The 18,068-nt window shown below is 32.9% G+C and overlaps 1 protein-coding gene across 2 annotated transcripts in view; it reads right to left on the reverse strand.

The window, feature by feature from the left end:
- Nucleotides 1-14,492: 14,492 nt before the first annotated feature.
- Nucleotides 14,493-18,068, reverse strand: part of LOC127717546 (putative ankyrin repeat protein RF_0381) — a 59,635-nt gene continuing 56,059 nt past the window's right edge. For both annotated transcript variants that reach the window (XM_052223230.1, XM_052223231.1), the window contains exons 18-19: nt 16,703-16,730; nt 14,493-14,971 (exon numbers count right to left, since the gene is read on the reverse strand). In XM_052223230.1, the coding sequence (XP_052079190.1) occupies nt 14,661-14,971; nt 16,703-16,730 (339 nt within the window). In that variant the 3' untranslated portion in view covers nt 14,493-14,660. The remainder of the gene's footprint in view (nt 14,972-16,702; nt 16,731-18,068) is intronic.

An 18,068-nucleotide genomic window follows, 5' to 3' on the forward strand; every position in this document is an offset into this window, starting at 1 on the left:
TGAAGTATGACTATTACAGTTTTCTGCTTTTTTTTGTAACATTAAAGTTACTAATAACTGTTCAGTATTTTTTAATTCGAAATCCTCAAGTAGAAACATCAACCGTTTTAAAGCCTGTAAAATTTCACTGCTTCGTGTGTAAGTTAATCAATTTGAAAACGTGGAGATTAGAAAATTTCCATATCATGTTATGGTTATAATAAATGCGTACAATTCATCGTCGCTTTTGTTTTCATCGGGACCTTAGAGCAGTTCAATCTTACTTTTAGCTACTAGTATTTAACGTGCACTTTTATGTGCCCTGTAAGTGCATCCACATCTGCCAAATTGCCATGCTTGGGCGAGTAACTATTCATTATTTTTGCATAGTTTCAAGCTGAGTGATACCATTTAAAAGAAATGATGTGGTGTATCCATCCACAAAGTTAGTACATACACAGCAAAAAACACACAAAGCAAAGGAACAGGGCTTTTGTTGCTGTTCTTCATCTCAAAGTCACAATGAGGCCTTCAACACGGAGCAAAAGAAATCTCACATCACTGCAAGTTTAAGACGGCCCTTAACACCGGTCGGAGGGAAATTCTTTGCAAACTGACGATCACGCCACAATAGTGAATTAAAGAAGAAGCTACAGACTTTTTTGGAACTATTCAGTCCTGTCTCAAAATGTAATTTCAAATTGTCATATTGAGTAGTCTCCCTTGGAATTATTACAAATGTTATTCTTTTTAACGTTTGCGATACATGCGACACGACTGAATACAATACATCAAAGTAATATCCTAGACAAATACATATTTATTAGTATTCTGAATAGACATATAGTATAATAATCACATTCTTTAAAATGGTTGTGAAAATGTAGTCAGTGATAACCATTTAGTACCATTAAGTTGCTCCCAGAAATGAAAAAAAAGCATTTGATATGTGTTGTCACGACAAAAGTTTTCAAACTTTTCATAGCAAGGTGATTAGAAAATCACCTATCTATAACATATTTTTTAAAATTTTAAAATCAAGTGCTTTCGAAATATCTTTATTTGATGGATAAGACCCTTCTGACGATCGTTGAAAGAATGTATACTTACATCACATTAATAGAAATAAAAACATAAGATTTGTTTCTTGTTTTTTCGAAAAAGTGAAAACTATAAAACCTTAACAATACGAATAAAACTTATTGTAATATAAATTGCACTTTTTCTTTTGATGTTTTAATGAAATAATTTGCTTAAAAAGTGTGTTGATGGAAAACCATGGTCTATTATTTTCTATTCGATGTTGTACCGTATGAGTATGATTATAACAGTTTTCTCTTTTCTTTGTTAAAATGTAGTTACTAAATCAATAACTTGCCAAGTATCTTTATTCCGAAAATTATCAAGCAGAAACATCGCTCAGATGTCACCACAGAATCATGTTTTCTTGTTATATATATATACTGTTATAGCTCGGAGATCAGAAAATCTCCATACAAAATAAATATAGAATAAGTTATGTGAATTCGTCTGGTGATGAGATTCATTACGGGGAACATCATACCAATTGCTTTCACATGAACCTAAAAATACTGAAATGTTGTGCTATTTAACTTGCACTTTTATATATCCAGTATGTAGCGCTTACGTTCTGCAGGCACGTGCACTCACATCTGCCAAATTGTCTTGTTTCGGTGAATCACTGTTCCATATAGTGCATAGATACAAGGTGAGCGATATAGGCTCCATGGAACTATTCAGTCTCGTCTCGCAGTGTCATTTCTACAAAATTTCACATTGAGTAGCCTCCCTTGGAAGCAATACAAGTGTCATTCTTTTTAACGATTGCAATACACGCGACACAAAAACGTACAGTTCATAAAAAGTAATATTATAACAAACACATATTTTTCAATTTGCTGAATAAAAATTTAGTTTTATAATAACTTTTTATTGAAATTGTTCTAAACATGCAGTTAGTAATAAATGTTTAGTATAATTTATTTGAAAGAATAAAGAAAAAAAACAACAATTCACTATACTATTGGCGGATCCAAAGAGGGGGGTTCTGGGGGTTGGAACCCCCTTTTTGGACGATCAATGCATGTGAATGGGGACATATGATTGGGACCCCCAATTTCTCTTTGGTTGTGGACCCCGTTTTAAAAATGGCTGGATCCGTCCCTGTATACTACGCGAAATCGGTACACTTTACTGTTCGAGATCAGTAATTCAATGTACTGGACCAATTCATTAATACACAATACTGCACGAGATCATTTTGAACACTATACTGCACGAGAGCAGTAATACACTATATTGCATGAGTTCAGTAATACACTATACAGTCTCTACTGCATGAGTTTAGTAATACACTATACTGCACGAGATCAGTAATACACTATACAGTGTATACTACATGAGTACAGTAATACCCTATACTGCACGAGATCAGTAATACGCTATACAGTATATACTGCATGAGTTCAGTAATACTCTAAACTGCACGGGATCAGTAATACATTATACATAGATATATGAAGATGTGGTATGAGTGTCAATGCGAAAATTCTCCATCCGAGTCACAGTCTATACTGCACGACATCAGTTATACACTATACTGCACGAGATAAGTAATACACTTAACAGTGTATACTGCACGAGTTCAGTAATACACTACACTGCTCGAAATCAGTAATACACTATACAGACTATAATGCACGAGTTCAGTAATACACTATACAGTATATACTACAAAAGTTCAGTATTACACTATACTGCACGAATTCAGTAATACACTATACAGACTATACGGCACGAGATGAGTAATACACTATACAGCACGAAATCAGTAATACACTATACAGTCTCTACTGCATGAGTTTAGTAATACGCTATACTGCACGACATCAGAAATACATTATACAGTATATACTACATGAGTTTAGTAATACGCTATACTGCACGACATCAGTAATACACTATACAGACTATACTGCACGAGTTCAGTAATACATTAAACTGCACGAGATCAGTTATTCGCTATACTGCACGAGATGAGTTATACGCTATACTGCACATCAGTTATACGCTATACTGCACTTCAGTTATACGCTGTACTGCACGAGATCAGTTATACGCTATACTGCACGAGATCAGTTATACGCCATACTGCAAGAGGTCAGTATTACTCTATACTGCGCGAGATCAGTAGTCAATTAAACTGGACGCCATCTGTAATACATCAGTAGTTTTTAATTCGAAATCCTCAAGTAGAAACATCAACCGATTTAAAGCCTGTAAAATTTCACTGCTTCGTGTGTACAGCTATACAGTATATACTGCATGAGTTCAGTAATACTCTAAACTGCACGGGATCAGTAATACATTATACATAGATATATGAAGATGTGGTATGAGTGTCAATGCGAAAACTCTCCATCCGAGTCACAGTCTATACTGCACGACATCAGTTATACACTATACTGCACGAGATAAGTAATACACTTAACAGTGTATACTGCACGAGTTCAGTAATACACTACACTGCTCGAAATCAGTAATACACTATACAGACTATAATGCACGAGTTCAGTAATACACTATACAGTATATACTACAAAAGTTCAGTATTACACTATACTGCACGAATTCAGTAATACACTATACAGACTATACGGCACGAGATGAGTAATACACTATACAGCACGAAATCAGTAATACACTATACAGTCTCTACTGCATGAGTTTAGTAATACGCTATACTGCACGACATCAGAAATACATTATACAGTATATACTACATGAGTTTAGTAATACGCTATACTGCACGACATCAGTAATACACTATACAGACTATACTGCACGAGTTCAGTAATACATTAAACTGCACGAGATCAGTTATTCGCTATACTGCACGAGATGAGTTATACGCTATACTGCACATCAGTTATACGCTATACTGCACTTCAGTTATACGCTGTACTGCACGAGATCAGTTATACGCTATACTGCACGAGATCAGTTATACGCCATACTGCAAGAGGTCAGTATTACTCTATATTGCGCGAGATCAGTAGTCAATTAAACTGGACGCCATCTGTAATACATCAGTAGTTTTTAATTCGAAATCCTCAAGTAGAAACATCAACCGATTTAAAGCCTGTAAAATTTCACTGCTTCGTGTGTAAATTAATCAATTTGAAAACGTGGAGATTAGAAAATTTCCATATCGTGTTATGGTTATAATAAATGCGTACAATTCATCGTCGCTTTTGTTTTCATCGGGACCTTAGAGCAGCTCAAACTTATTTTTAGCTACTAGTATTAAACGTGCACTTTTATGTGCCCTTTAAGTGCATCCACATCTGCCAAATTGCCATGCTTGGGCGAGTAACTATTCATTATTTTTGCATAGTTTCAATTAAGCTGAATGATACAAATTAAAAGAAATGATATGGTGTATCCATCCACAAAATTAGTACATGCACAGCAAAAAACACAAAAAAAACAAAGGAACAGGGCTTTTATTGCTGTTCTTCATCTGAAAGTCACAATGAGGCCTACTACACAGAGCAAAAGAACTCCCACCTCACTGCAAGTTTAAGACGGCCCTTATCACCGGTTTGAGTTGAATCCTTTGCAAACTGACGATCACGCCACAACTGTGAATTGAAGAAAAAGATACAGCCTATTAGACATTTACGGAATGTCTCGGAACCGACTGTTGACACCGACTCTGACAGGTAAAATGAAGGGGGTCGTCTCAAAATTAAAAAAGAACTTAATAATTAGAAATGCAAATTACAGTTACATTTTATTTTCACCAAATATCGAGTCTGACGTTTTCTTACTTGAACTGGTCCTTGATTTGTTACTTCATTGATACATTAGTACTGCCTTTTTATTGCAAATTTCTTCTTCTTTGCACCCCACCCCAGCCCCTTATCTAAAATAAAGATTACTCTCTAACCTTGATGTTCCTTTCATTTTCGTATCTGTAAAACAGGAAAATGATTTTATCAGAAAACGGGATATGTTTATGTACATATGTATATATACATTTATATAAAAGTTAACTATGGCATTATAGATGCAGGAATAAAAAATCACTCAAAATAACGTATCTGGCTTCATATACATGTGTATCATGAGCTTGAAGAATTATCCAATTGAAATGTGCTGTAACGAAAACTCTGGATTCAAACTTTGATTCTTATTGTCGGTGGAGCGATAGTATGCTCCGTGTATGGACTTCTCATGAATCAAGTGCGCCGCTCAATTAATTTTTGAGACGACCCCTGTAATTTTAGCTGTCCGAGTCGGAGTCAGCAGTCGGAACCGAGACTTTCCGTAAATCTCTATTTGGAACTATTCAGTCCTGTCTCACAATATCATTTCAAACTGTCATATTGAGTAATCTCCCTTGCAATTATTACAAACGTTATTTGTTTTTAACGTTTGAGATACATGCGACACGATTGAATACAATTCATCAAAGAAATATCATAGATAAATGAATATATATTAGTATTCTGAATAGACATCTAGTATAATAATCACATTTTTTCAAATGGTTGTAAAAATGTAGTTAGTGATAACCATTTAGTACCATTAATTTGATTCCAGAAATAAAAAAAAAGCATCTGACATGTGTTGTCACGACAGAAGTTCTATAACTTTTCATAGCAAAGTGATTAGAAAATCTCCTATTTATAACATATTTGTTGAAATTTTAATATCAAGTGCTTTCGAAATGTCTGTATTTGTAGATCAGACCATTCTGACGATCGTTGAAAGAATTTTTACTTACATTATATTAATAGAAATAAAAGCATAAGATTTGTTTCTTGTTATTTCGAAAAAGTGAAAACTACAAAACCTTAACAATACGAATAAAACTTATTGTAATATAAATTTCTCTTTTTCCTTTGATGTTTTAATGAACTAATTTGCTGAAAAAGTGTGTTGATGGAAAACCATGGTCTATTATTTTCAATTCGATGTTGTACCATACTTTGATAACTAAACACGAACCCAACGAGAATCTTAAAGAAAAGTAGGCGGAGATTAGCTATGATACAACATGTTCATTTTGAGGTTATTCCATAGCTGAAGCTCCACCCCATGCATTTTCAAAAATATATCCGCCTCTCAACTATTGAGGAAACTAAACAAAGATTAAATAAGAGAGAGAAAACAATAAGCTTTAATATTACTAGTGTTGTCTTAAGTGTTTGGTAATAATCATTGTTGTCGTTTCTCAAGAATTTTTATAAATATGATTTTAAATGAGAACCATTAACAAACCCTATAAAAGAAGAGGAAAAAAATCCCATATCAATGTTTTTTAATAATACATAAATATAGTTGTGATATTATTTTATTTCATGTTCACTTAAAGGCATGCTTAATAACGAAGCCGTTTGTACGAAAAGCTAAAAGGTAAAATGACAGAAATGAACAACCTGTAAATAAAAGTATTTGTACAATATCTTGAAAATGATCAATTAAGTTATAGATATTTCATATCTTTTGAATAGTTTTGTGGTGTTTCGTAAATTATACCATAGCTTTTGTTGAAACCCCCGGCAATAACCTCACGAGACGAAGTCGAGTGAGGTTGCCGATGGGTTTCAACAAAAACTATGGTATAATTTACGAAACACCACAAAACTAACCAAAATATATGAAATATCTGTTTTAACCTATTGCATATGTTGTTGTTTAAATATGTGTATTTCATAAACATGATAAATTTTTGTTTATTAACTTCAAAAATAATTTTGATAAGAATCGGTCAAATTACCCTTTTAGGACCTTACACATTAAGCTCCGCCTACTTTCTAAAATACGCACGGGCTTCTGAAACAGCGGGAAAATCAGTTGGACAGGATTTTTCGACAGCGATGGATGCACATCTACATTGGTGACGGGTAACGTTACAGACTAAAAACTGTTGAAGGAATTATATGTTCTGCATATGGACGCAAGATATAGTTTGAAAGATTTCTGGAACCCAGATTTAAAGTTGAACTGCAAAGGGTTAGTTTTTTTTTATTTTATAAAAATATTTGAAATGTTTTTAAGTTTTTGGTATTAATTTATAATTCTGTGGAAATTTAATTCACAAGAATCTTTCTGAGAGCCTGAATGAATCATTCCATGTTTTAATTTGTACCAGAAGCCCAAGTTGTACATTTAATTTAATTTAATTCAAAGGGATTTCAAAATGATCACGATTAAAGATCATTAAAAATCACATGTTGACTATAGATAATTTAAACAAAAAGTTCACCTTTATTTAGAGTAACCAGACGCTTTCTATTCTTAACGGCCCAACATTATAGTTATTACTTAAGCAAATCGTTAAATTAAGATGTATATAAAATCGGATACGGATCCAGGATTTTGAAAAGGAGGGGGAGTCTAGCCATCCAACATTTGGAGTAATAATACGAAATATCTATGCATTTACCATAGAATAGAATAGAATATTTTTATTTCCCAAATTACAGGGCCCATAAAGGGCATAAAATCTGATACAATTGAATTACATAATTGGTAACAACAACAATAATAGTCACTTGAAAATATATATTTAGTATATTAGCATTGGTCAGAATCAGAGCCAAAAACCACATATATTGTGAATAAATATATAAAGCTTCTTGAAAGGGGCATGCCTTCCCCCTCCCTCCCCCTTAAAAAGCCGCCACGGCAAATTTCAACCTTTACATGTAGCTATACAGTTGAGCCAAAGGGACTACAATCCAAGTATACATCTCAATAACCGAAAATCGAATTATATTTTCAAGTATAATATAATAATATATTTATATATACTTTTTTTTTAAACTTTGTTCTTGAATCGAATTTTCGTTCATTTAAAAATATAGGACAACGGAGTTGGTGTATGTGGGTTCGATTCCCACCCTAGGCATTCATTTATTTCGGCTGGTGCAAAGCGGGCAGTTTAGCTTAGTGGCCCCACTCTGACTCTGTTGTTCCTATTTCAAAAAATTCAATCGGCCTCGGATAGGCCTTGCTATCTTTCATTTTTTCTTTTCAAATACCAAATACAACAAAACCATGGTATAATTGTGAAAATTATACCATAGATAGCTATGGTATAATTTTCGGTTATTGAGATTTATACTCGTGTTGCATTCCCATAGGTTACATTGTACAGCTATAGGTTAAACAAAATTTACCGTCATAAGAATAATGTTAAATATCCTTGTCAGATGCGGATTTAGACCCCCTGTATGGAAATACATATATGGTTAATGCAAAGACTTTTTACATGTTCCACTCCTGTTTTCTGAAATATATCCGCCTTTCAACTATTTAGGAAACTAAACAAAGATTAACTGAGGGAGAATTTTTTTTTAATATTAGTGTTGTTTTAATTGTTTGGTAATAATCAGTGCTATCATTTCTCAAGAATTTCTTTTATAAATATGATTTCAATGAGAACCATTAATAAACCCTAAAAATAAGGGAAAAAAACATATTGATTATAAATGTTTTATTTCTTAATACATAAATATAGTTGCTATTTTCATTTTTTTTTTAATTTTATGCTCTCTTAAAAGCCTGCTTAATAACGAAGCAGTTTGTACGAAAAGCTAAAAGGTAAAATGAAACGAACAACCTGTGATATAAAAAGTATTTGTACAATATCTTGAAAATTATCAATGAAACAAAATTTACCGTCATTTGAATAATGTTTAATATCCTTGTCAGATGCGGATTTAGAGGGGACAAGTGGTCCTATCCCCCTTTATAGAGGTAAATATTTGGTTAATGCAAAGACTTTTTACATATTCCACTCCTAATGTTGCCTTTTTGCCCCCCCCCCCCCCTTTTCAAAATCTTGGATCCGTATCTGCTTGTTACAAATCTGCATGTGTGTCAGACCACCATTGCAAGTCAAATGCAATACTGAACATTTCCGCGAGCAACCATCTCATTGGATGAATCGGTATAGTGATCGGTGTCTTGTATTAGTTCAAGCTGTCAATCATTTTATTTATATCAATCCTTCGGATTCGTTTGTTTAAATATGTTAACTCGTAAGAACCATGGTTCTTAATATAAGAAATTCTCATACAATATCAGTAATTTGAAACTGAGCGAAATCAGCATTAATTTACGAAATTTGACGAACCCGGTCTTTCAAGCAAGAGGGATAATAATGATTGAAACGATATAAATTGTTCAAACATCTAATTCATTGTAAATCTGCTGCACATTTATAAAACGGTAAAAGGATATGTAGAACGTCATCGCAAGGGACATTAAGTTGTCATACATATGTCTGATCAATGAAATCTGCTGCATATTACTATAACGGTATAAGGATGTTAATTCCTTAATTGCCGGGGATAGAATGATCATTCGCTGGGAGATTATAAATAAGTTGTCATTATAGACTTCGATATAGTATTGTTGTTTTTTTTTTTGTACTTTTTTCAATAAAAATATCACGGTCGAGTGGGGCAACATCTATAAGAATGCAGGAAACAATACCTTCATCGAAACGATGGACGAATTTTACCTATTCGGTTCAAGCGAAGAGTCTCTCTCGATTTTTGAAAATAATAATGGCGGAGAATTTAGAATTCAACTATATAAAAGCTATATATTGGATGGAGAATGGGAATGTGCATTACTGGAGTTATCGTTCGTACCACAATTTGAAACACCAACGAGACGGGTGTACTTTTGCTCGGATTTAGTAGACCACACTTACTTCAGAGGAACGATTCTTCCCATACTTCAATCGGCAGTGGTTTTGAACGACAATATGTAGAACGATATTTAATATTCCAATGACAATTTAATCTTTCAGAGGTTACAAATTAATCGCCGACACGGAATTAACATCCTTATACCGTTTTATTAATATGCAGCAGATTTCATTGGTCAAATACGTAAGGCATATGGTGGCCTTCGGCTGTTGTCTGCTCTTTGGTCGGGTCGTTGGCTCTTTGACACAATCCCCATTTCCATTCTCAATTTCATCATAATCCGATTAAGCAAACGATATGTCCTTAAACGGATTTGTGTCTAGGCGATTATTTGGTCATATAATTTAGCAGCTTTTTCATTGGTCGAAATACGTGACATACGTCATACGTTCTTAATCGGATTTTATTATCTATATTTAGTGTTGGGGGAATTTCCTGGTGGCCGCCATCTTTCGCCTAAGGGCCTTAGGTTTTTAGGGTATCCTAAAATGTCCTAAACCCTACTACTCCCACCGCTTTTCTATGCCCGGGATGTAAAATCTTGTCTATTGTTGAAGACACATGTTGACCTTTAGATTACCTCTGTTGTTTTCATCGGGTTGATGTTTTCCTCACATCTCCTTTTGTTCATATTATCATATTTTCTTTTCTTTTTTAAATTTTCAAACGTATGTAATTTGGAAGTAACAGAAAAAAGTAAGATCGGTATATTTTTATCCATTGTTCATTATAACCCAAAGATTGACTATAGTATTAGAAAAATCGTCATTGGCCATCCGGTTTCGGGCCGTCAAACCAATTCTAAAGAGCGGAGTTCGTTTTGATGTGCAGGGTGTATAATTACGCAGCCACGTTCGGTTGGAACAGGGACGATGCATCCGATACAACTTGTAGGGAGAAGTAGATAATAAGGAGAGACATGTTTGCGTTATGATTTATGAATTACAGGAAAGAAAACCCAGCTTGCATGATATTATTAGATTTATTTTTGACTCCTTTACGATCGGACAACCCCCCTCCCCCCTAAAAGAACGTTTTTCTTATCAGAAACATGGCCATAAAACAGCTATTTCCAACAAAAGATTTCGTGGCAAAAACATTATATGTAGACGTCGGCATATTTTAAGACAACCCAATTTTTCCAAAAAAAAGATTAAGGTTGTAATCATTCAAATATAAAGTCTTTCATTGTGCGCATACTATTGAAATCCAATATTATCGGATACGAAAATATAACCAAATAGAAGCGGAATATATCAAGGAACATTCAAAACTAAGAAGTCGAAGAAATACTGACAACGCAATTTCAAATAAACAGCTGCGCCAAGAGCGCATGATACGCCCGTCGTCTTGTGTGTGAATTTTTATGCAATAAGCATAAATAGTTTCTGACATACGGCGTGACATGCGAAAACTCCCCTTATTTTTTACAAAAAACTCAATATCTCTAAAATAAAATTTTGAATCAAAACCAAAAAATATACAGATCTTTAGATTAATATAACTAAGAAGTGTGTAAAATTTTAAGCAATAATCATAAATCGTTTTTGAGATACGGCGCGACATGTGAAAACCCCCCTTTAAAAAAAAAAAAAAAATCAATATCTCAAAAATAAAATTTTGAATCAAAACCAAAAAGTATACAGATCTTTAGATTAATATAACTAAGAAGTATGTAAAATTTTAAGCAATAATCATAAATCGTTTTATAGATACGGCGCGACATGTGAAAAACCCCTCCCCCTTTTTTTTACAAAATACTCAATAACTCAAAAATAAAATTTTGAATCATCACCAAAAAGTATAGAGATCTTAAGGTAAATATAACTAAGACGTGTGTTAAGTTTTAAGCAATAATCATATAAACTGTTTTCGAGATACGGCGCGACATGTGAAAAAGCCCTCCCCCTTTTTTAACAAACTACTCAATATCTCTAAAATAAAATTTGAATCATCACCAAAAAGTATACAGATCTTAAGATTAATATAACAAAGAAGTGTGTAAAGTTTTAAGCAATAATCATAAATTGTTTTTGAGATACGGCGCGACATGTGAAAAAAAACACACACCTGTTTTAGTTACTAAGTCCCGTAACTCAAAAAGTTTTAATCTTATTTTCACCAAAAAGTATACAGATCGTTTGACCATCATAAGAAACAACTATTTTAAGTTTCATGAAATTTGGATAAGTCATTCTCAAGTTACGGTGCGACATGTTTACGCCGGACAGACAGACGGACGGACGGACAGACGGACGGACAACGGACATTTGTATACCATAATACGTCCCGTCAAAAATTGACGGGCGTATAAAAACGAAAAACGATCGACGGAAAGAGGGAAAAGTCCGCCAAACACTACATAAAAAAGTAACGATTGAGCAACAAAAACCAGCAAGAACAGCAGCTTTTATTTTATAGTGTTTATCAAATAAGCACTTGTTTATATATAGTCTTCACAAAAGATATATGCTTATTGCATAACCATCCATTCAATGCAATTTTATATATAATTGAACTTTGAATATTTCTTATATTACGACAAAATCGGAAAAAAAGGGTTTCAAAGTAATAGCACTTCTGTGGAATATTACAAAAAACCCACAATGAATGATACTTATTCAGTGGATAAACTACTATTTAATCTCCTATAGAAGAATTGCATATAGAAATGAAATACAAACGTCCTCGAAAAGAAATAAATAAGAGAATAAACATATTTTCTTCCTTAAAGGAGTATTTTCAATAAGGCCCTTAAATAGCCCCTTTTTCTAGCTTAAATTTCAAATTAGGATTTATTGACCAATATCACAATGAATCATAGCTAATACAGTGACTAGATAAGAAATAAGCCTTTTGTTGAATAATTACGTACCTGCGATTTATTCATGACGTCACAAATAGCACTCATTTTGATATTCCAAGAAAAAAATCAATGAAAATGGGTAGATTTCCATTGATTATTGGACAGGAAACCTAGAGCGCATACGTCGACAAAAAAGATCTTTTAAAATAATTCTTGTAAAGACATTTTACATGTCTAACTTGAATATTTAGTTTGTCGACGCCTGCGCTCTATGTTTCCTGGTCTTAAATTTGGTTGAAATCCGGCCCATTTTGTCAAATTTCGCCAAAATATCTTATCTCGACCTTTTTGGGATGTAAACATCAACGCTTTAGAATAAAACTTAGACACACAAAGTTCTATTTAACTATCTCCCATGTCTTTAAGTTAGTTTAAAACATTTTTCATCTTGTAACATTGAACTTTATAATCGGGGCCAAATATGGGCCTTACCGAACTTACTCCTTTAATCTTTAGAGGTTTAATTCAGACAACTTTACTATTATGTACTGCCAAATTTTGATGCCAAGATTATAAGCTTATTAATAAGATATATAATAGATGATATATTCGTCCTGTTGCTTACACTTTTTGTCTTCTTAAAAACTGTACGATAAAAAAACTTTAAACTTATCACTTTCACTAACTCATTTTTCTGGCTTCCTCAGGAAAAAATAATAAATAAAAATAAAGAGATGTGATATAATTGTCAATGAGACAATTATCCACCAAAGTCATAATGTCGTAGATTTAAGCAATTAAAGTCTTGTATACGGCCTTCAACAATGTGCTAAACCTATACCGTATAGTCTGTTTTAAAAGGCCCCGACATGACAAATTGTAAAAAATTGAAAGTAGAAAACCAACGGATTGACTTATGACAAAACAATAAACGGAAAAAAACAAATATAACATAGTGCAAACTTTACTTTGTTTTATTGTAATAGCAAATCAACATTGATGAAAAACTACTTTAGCGAATGTGAATAATACAAATACAATATTGACAAATTTAAAATGAATGTAAACCATTCGTGAGCTATTACAAAGCTCCACATTATGGACAAACTGAAAAAAATCATTTAATGATTATGTATAACAAAAAAAATGCATTAATGACAGAGGGCATTAAAAAGGTTTAAAGATGTAAATAAATCATTGCCATTGGTTTATCTTTTCTTCTTTGGAAAAAAGAAGTCTTTGTCGTTTAAGGAAAATTTATGAAAGGCAAGGGATGAACTGTGGAAATTCTTACATTCCAGATATTAAAATGAACTGTGTTCTGAAGAAGGCGTATAACAAATACAGTCTGTGTTCATGACACTTACAGAAAACTAAATGTAAACAGTTTGGTGAATAAATTAATTACTGAAAAACACTCATTCCCAGAAAAAAATACACGAAAACATGTTTATGATATTAGTAAAAATCTAAGTCCAACATTGGCATCTTAACAAATATCTAACGATGGTAACCATGGTTAAAGGAACTCCAGAAAAAGATTCCAATGATCCGTTTGTGTCAAAAGTTAATGTCGATTATGAATCAGAAATTAAGATTAATTTATCATTGTGCGAACAAAACTTTTTTTTATCATTCTGCAGTTGTAAAAATTATATTTAAACAAAAAAATGGGAAGTGTTCATATACGGTCGACAAACACAGATCAAAGACAAGATTCTCCTGAAGCAAAACAAACATTATCAATCTTCTTTAGATATGTTCAAATAGTTAAAAAAATTGTTTACACGACAATGCTTAAAATGGACAGTCACATGATAACACATGTCCAACAAGTGTTCGTCTGGCACTATTGTAAATATAAAATAATCCAGTAAAAAATAGGCGAAAATACCAAAGGAACAATCAAAATTCATATGTCAAAAATGGCAAAATATGAAAAAAGATAAAAACATTATTAAAATGCTGCTATTCAATATACATACATAGTTCAGCATTGAATGCATAACCATTTTGTAAAACACAAAGTTCTGAATATATATATATCAAATATGACAAATTGAAACAATTTACATGTAAAATGATAATCATATGAAAATAACAAGCAACAATGCTAGTAGTCAAAACAAATCTGACAATGTGTTTTCAACGATTTTTACACTTTTGCCGATGTTAGAAAATGCCTGTGCGATTGTCCTCAATGTTGGTTTCAGACTATGTATCGTGCAAAACTTGTTTCTCCATTCTTCTAAAATATCCTTGTTCAGTCGTACCAAATCTCTTTCATTATGCCTGTAGCTAATCTGCTCCCAGGTTTGAAACTCCATTCCAAGTTCGATCAGGAACGGGAGAGAGTTATTTCCTACTAATGGAGCCAATCTATCAATGTGTTCTTCTGTAGGTACCGAATCCCACTTCTCTTGCTGCAGATCTGTAATTTTCAAGTCTTTGATTCATCACATAATTTTTAACAAAAAATGCAATTAGATGAAAAAAAATGTTTTAATCTTAAAAAAATATATATCTTGGGGGAAATGTTCTTATGCTGTATTCAGACATCACTGATCCAGATAATTGGAGGCTCACAAACATGTTTTACCCCTCTACATTCGCCAGGTCGTCAATTGTCTTGTCATTAATCAGGTCGTTTGTGTTCCGTTTGAATTGTTTCACAATTTGTCACATCGTGGCCTTTGATAGCTGACTATACGGTATGGGTTAAGCTCATTGTTGACGGTCGTACGGTGACATATAGTTGCTTACATCAATTGAACTCTGATCGATAGTTATATTTATCTGATTGGCAATCATACCACATGTCCAAATTTTTATGAAGAAGTACATTACACCTTCCGTATTTAGGATATTAAACCAAATTCTATTATATGTTTTACCATATAGATGAACTGATGATCCTAACATACATTTGACATACAGATATACAGATGATCCTGGCATACAATTGACATATAGATGTACAGATAATCCTGGCATACAATTGACATATAGATGTACAGATAATCCTGGCATACAATTGACATATATATGTACATATGATCCTGGCATACAATTGACATATAAATGTACAGATAATCCTGGCATACAATTGACATATTGACATATAGATGTACAAAAGATAATCCTGGCATACAATTGACATACATATGTACAGATGATCGTTGCATACAATTGACATATAGATTTACAGATGATCCTGGCATACAATTGACATATAGATGTACAGATGATCCTGGCATATGATTGAGATATATTTTGTGTCTACTATTAATCTAAACACCTCGTATTACAATATCTTCTAGAAATGCGTGTAACGTTTTATTGTTGCTTATTTGATTATATTGTGTAATTTTGGTGAAACCTTATTTATTGCATCAAGCTTTTCTATATTGTGTTTTGTGTACTGTTGTGTTTTAGTTTTTATTTTGCCAGGGCGGTGTCAGTTTATTTTCGACTTATGCGTTTGAATCTCCCTTTGGTATCTTTCGCCTCTCTTTTTTGAACACATTTAACGCACTTGACAACGGGTAACACTATATAAATAACACATAACTGAGAGGGTGATAGAGCAGATTTTTACCCCGAGAAAACATTGTCAACTGAGGCGAAGCCAAGGTTGATAATGTATTTTCGAGGGGTAACAATCTGCTCTATCACCCTCTCAGCTATGTGTTATTTAATTTATTATACTGAATGTTCTGTTATTACTGTCGATTAAATTTCTAATTCAAAGTTATAAACTATGACGTCTTGTACATAACAACCATCCGTATTTAATAAAGCGCACACTAAAAGTCTTGATCAAGCGTCTCCGTGAAGGGTAATAGAGTATTTACCATACGATAGAGTCGTATTTGATAAAGCGCATACTTGATCAAGCGTCTCCATGAAGGGTAATAGAGTAAATTAACACCCTCGTATTAGCCAATCAAAATCTAGCATTTTGACATGAAGTATAATAATATTTATTACAGAATAGGAGCAAAACTCGATAAACTATATCATATGCGTTAAGAACATGTATAAACTGCCACTTTTTAGCCTAATTTTTAAAGCCTCAGTGTTGTACGATTTGTATAAAGTTCATATATCTAAACAATATGAATTCAAATATCTAGGAATGAGATGGATTGACATAACTTACCAAAATCAATTGAACCACCTTTCACAAGCTGTAAAACAAAACAAAAAAACAAACAAAAGAATAGTTATTGTTGGGTCAATTTCAATGCCATTATAATATGCAAACGATGTAAGGGTGATATAATCTTATTATATTTTACAGCATATATAATCATGGTACGAATAAAACAATATTTGGTATACGAATAAACCAAAACTTTTTATTTATTTCCGCATCATTTGATGTCTTGTGGATATTTGTATCATTGGATATGTATAGTCTATTCTCATTATTTGTCCTATTCATACACTATTTCCTGTCAATGTATCTGTCAAATATAACGTATCTTATTCACAAAGAGATGTTCGGACAGATTTTATTCATCAGTATACTTCATCAGTATACTTTGTGTTTCTTTAGTCTGCTTTTGTCAATAATTCCTTTCTATAAACCAACATTTATATCCTCAATGCACAGCTATATTATAACCTCATTCGAACAACTATGCTGAAACATGGATTAGCTTGAACTTGACATGGTCTATGTTGTTTTATCAAACGTGTAACAGGATTTGGTGGATTAGATGAATACTTCTATCTTTTTATCAAAAAAACGAATGCAGTTTCAATATAAATATTCGATTACCTAATAACATCAAATTGTAGCGGATACTATCGTAAGGAATTTCTTTTTTCAATTAATGTTTTTGTAATACTATTACTACACGTACTATTAGTTGCTATTTGATCGATCATATTAATATTCATAATTGACCATACGAGACGGTTGAGAACAAAACTTTACGACAAAAGGGATGATTTGAGCTTTCCAATTGTGAACTTTTCATTTCTATGTAACAGCATTCAAGCAGCGTGAGTAGGTGGAGTATATATCTCCCAGTTGATACGATATTCTACAGCTTGTTTTTCCTATCATGATTGCCTTGATAGAAGATTGTTGCTTACATGGAAGTTATTAACATAAGAGTTCCAAGGGTTGAAGTCGGTCATTCGACAGTCTTACGGACGTCATCATGAGTTGGTTGACCGTTATCGACTATCTGCGTCACATGAGGGCAGGGCTCGTGTTGTTCATTTTTTTGTTTTTTATGTAGACAGTGTTTTGTGGATTTTTCCGTCTTATCGTCGTTTTTGAATTTTTGCCATGGCGTTGTTAATTTTATTTTCGTTTGGATGTCCCCTTGGATCTTCATTTTTTTTTACCCACAATGAATAAGATAAAATGTGTTGTTTTGAGTGTGTGTGTGTGTAAGTTTAACATTTTCTGATAAATATCGCCATTTAAAAGACGCAACATATACGATGGATCCAATAAACCTGAAAACACAAAATGGATTAAACAAAACAACTGTTTCTTTGTGTTGTGA

This window comes from Mytilus californianus, unplaced genomic scaffold (assembly GCF_021869535.1).
Source record: "Mytilus californianus isolate M0D057914Y unplaced genomic scaffold, xbMytCali1.0.p SCAF_10, whole genome shotgun sequence".
NCBI classification, from domain to species: Eukaryota; Metazoa; Mollusca; class Bivalvia; order Mytilida; family Mytilidae; genus Mytilus; species Mytilus californianus.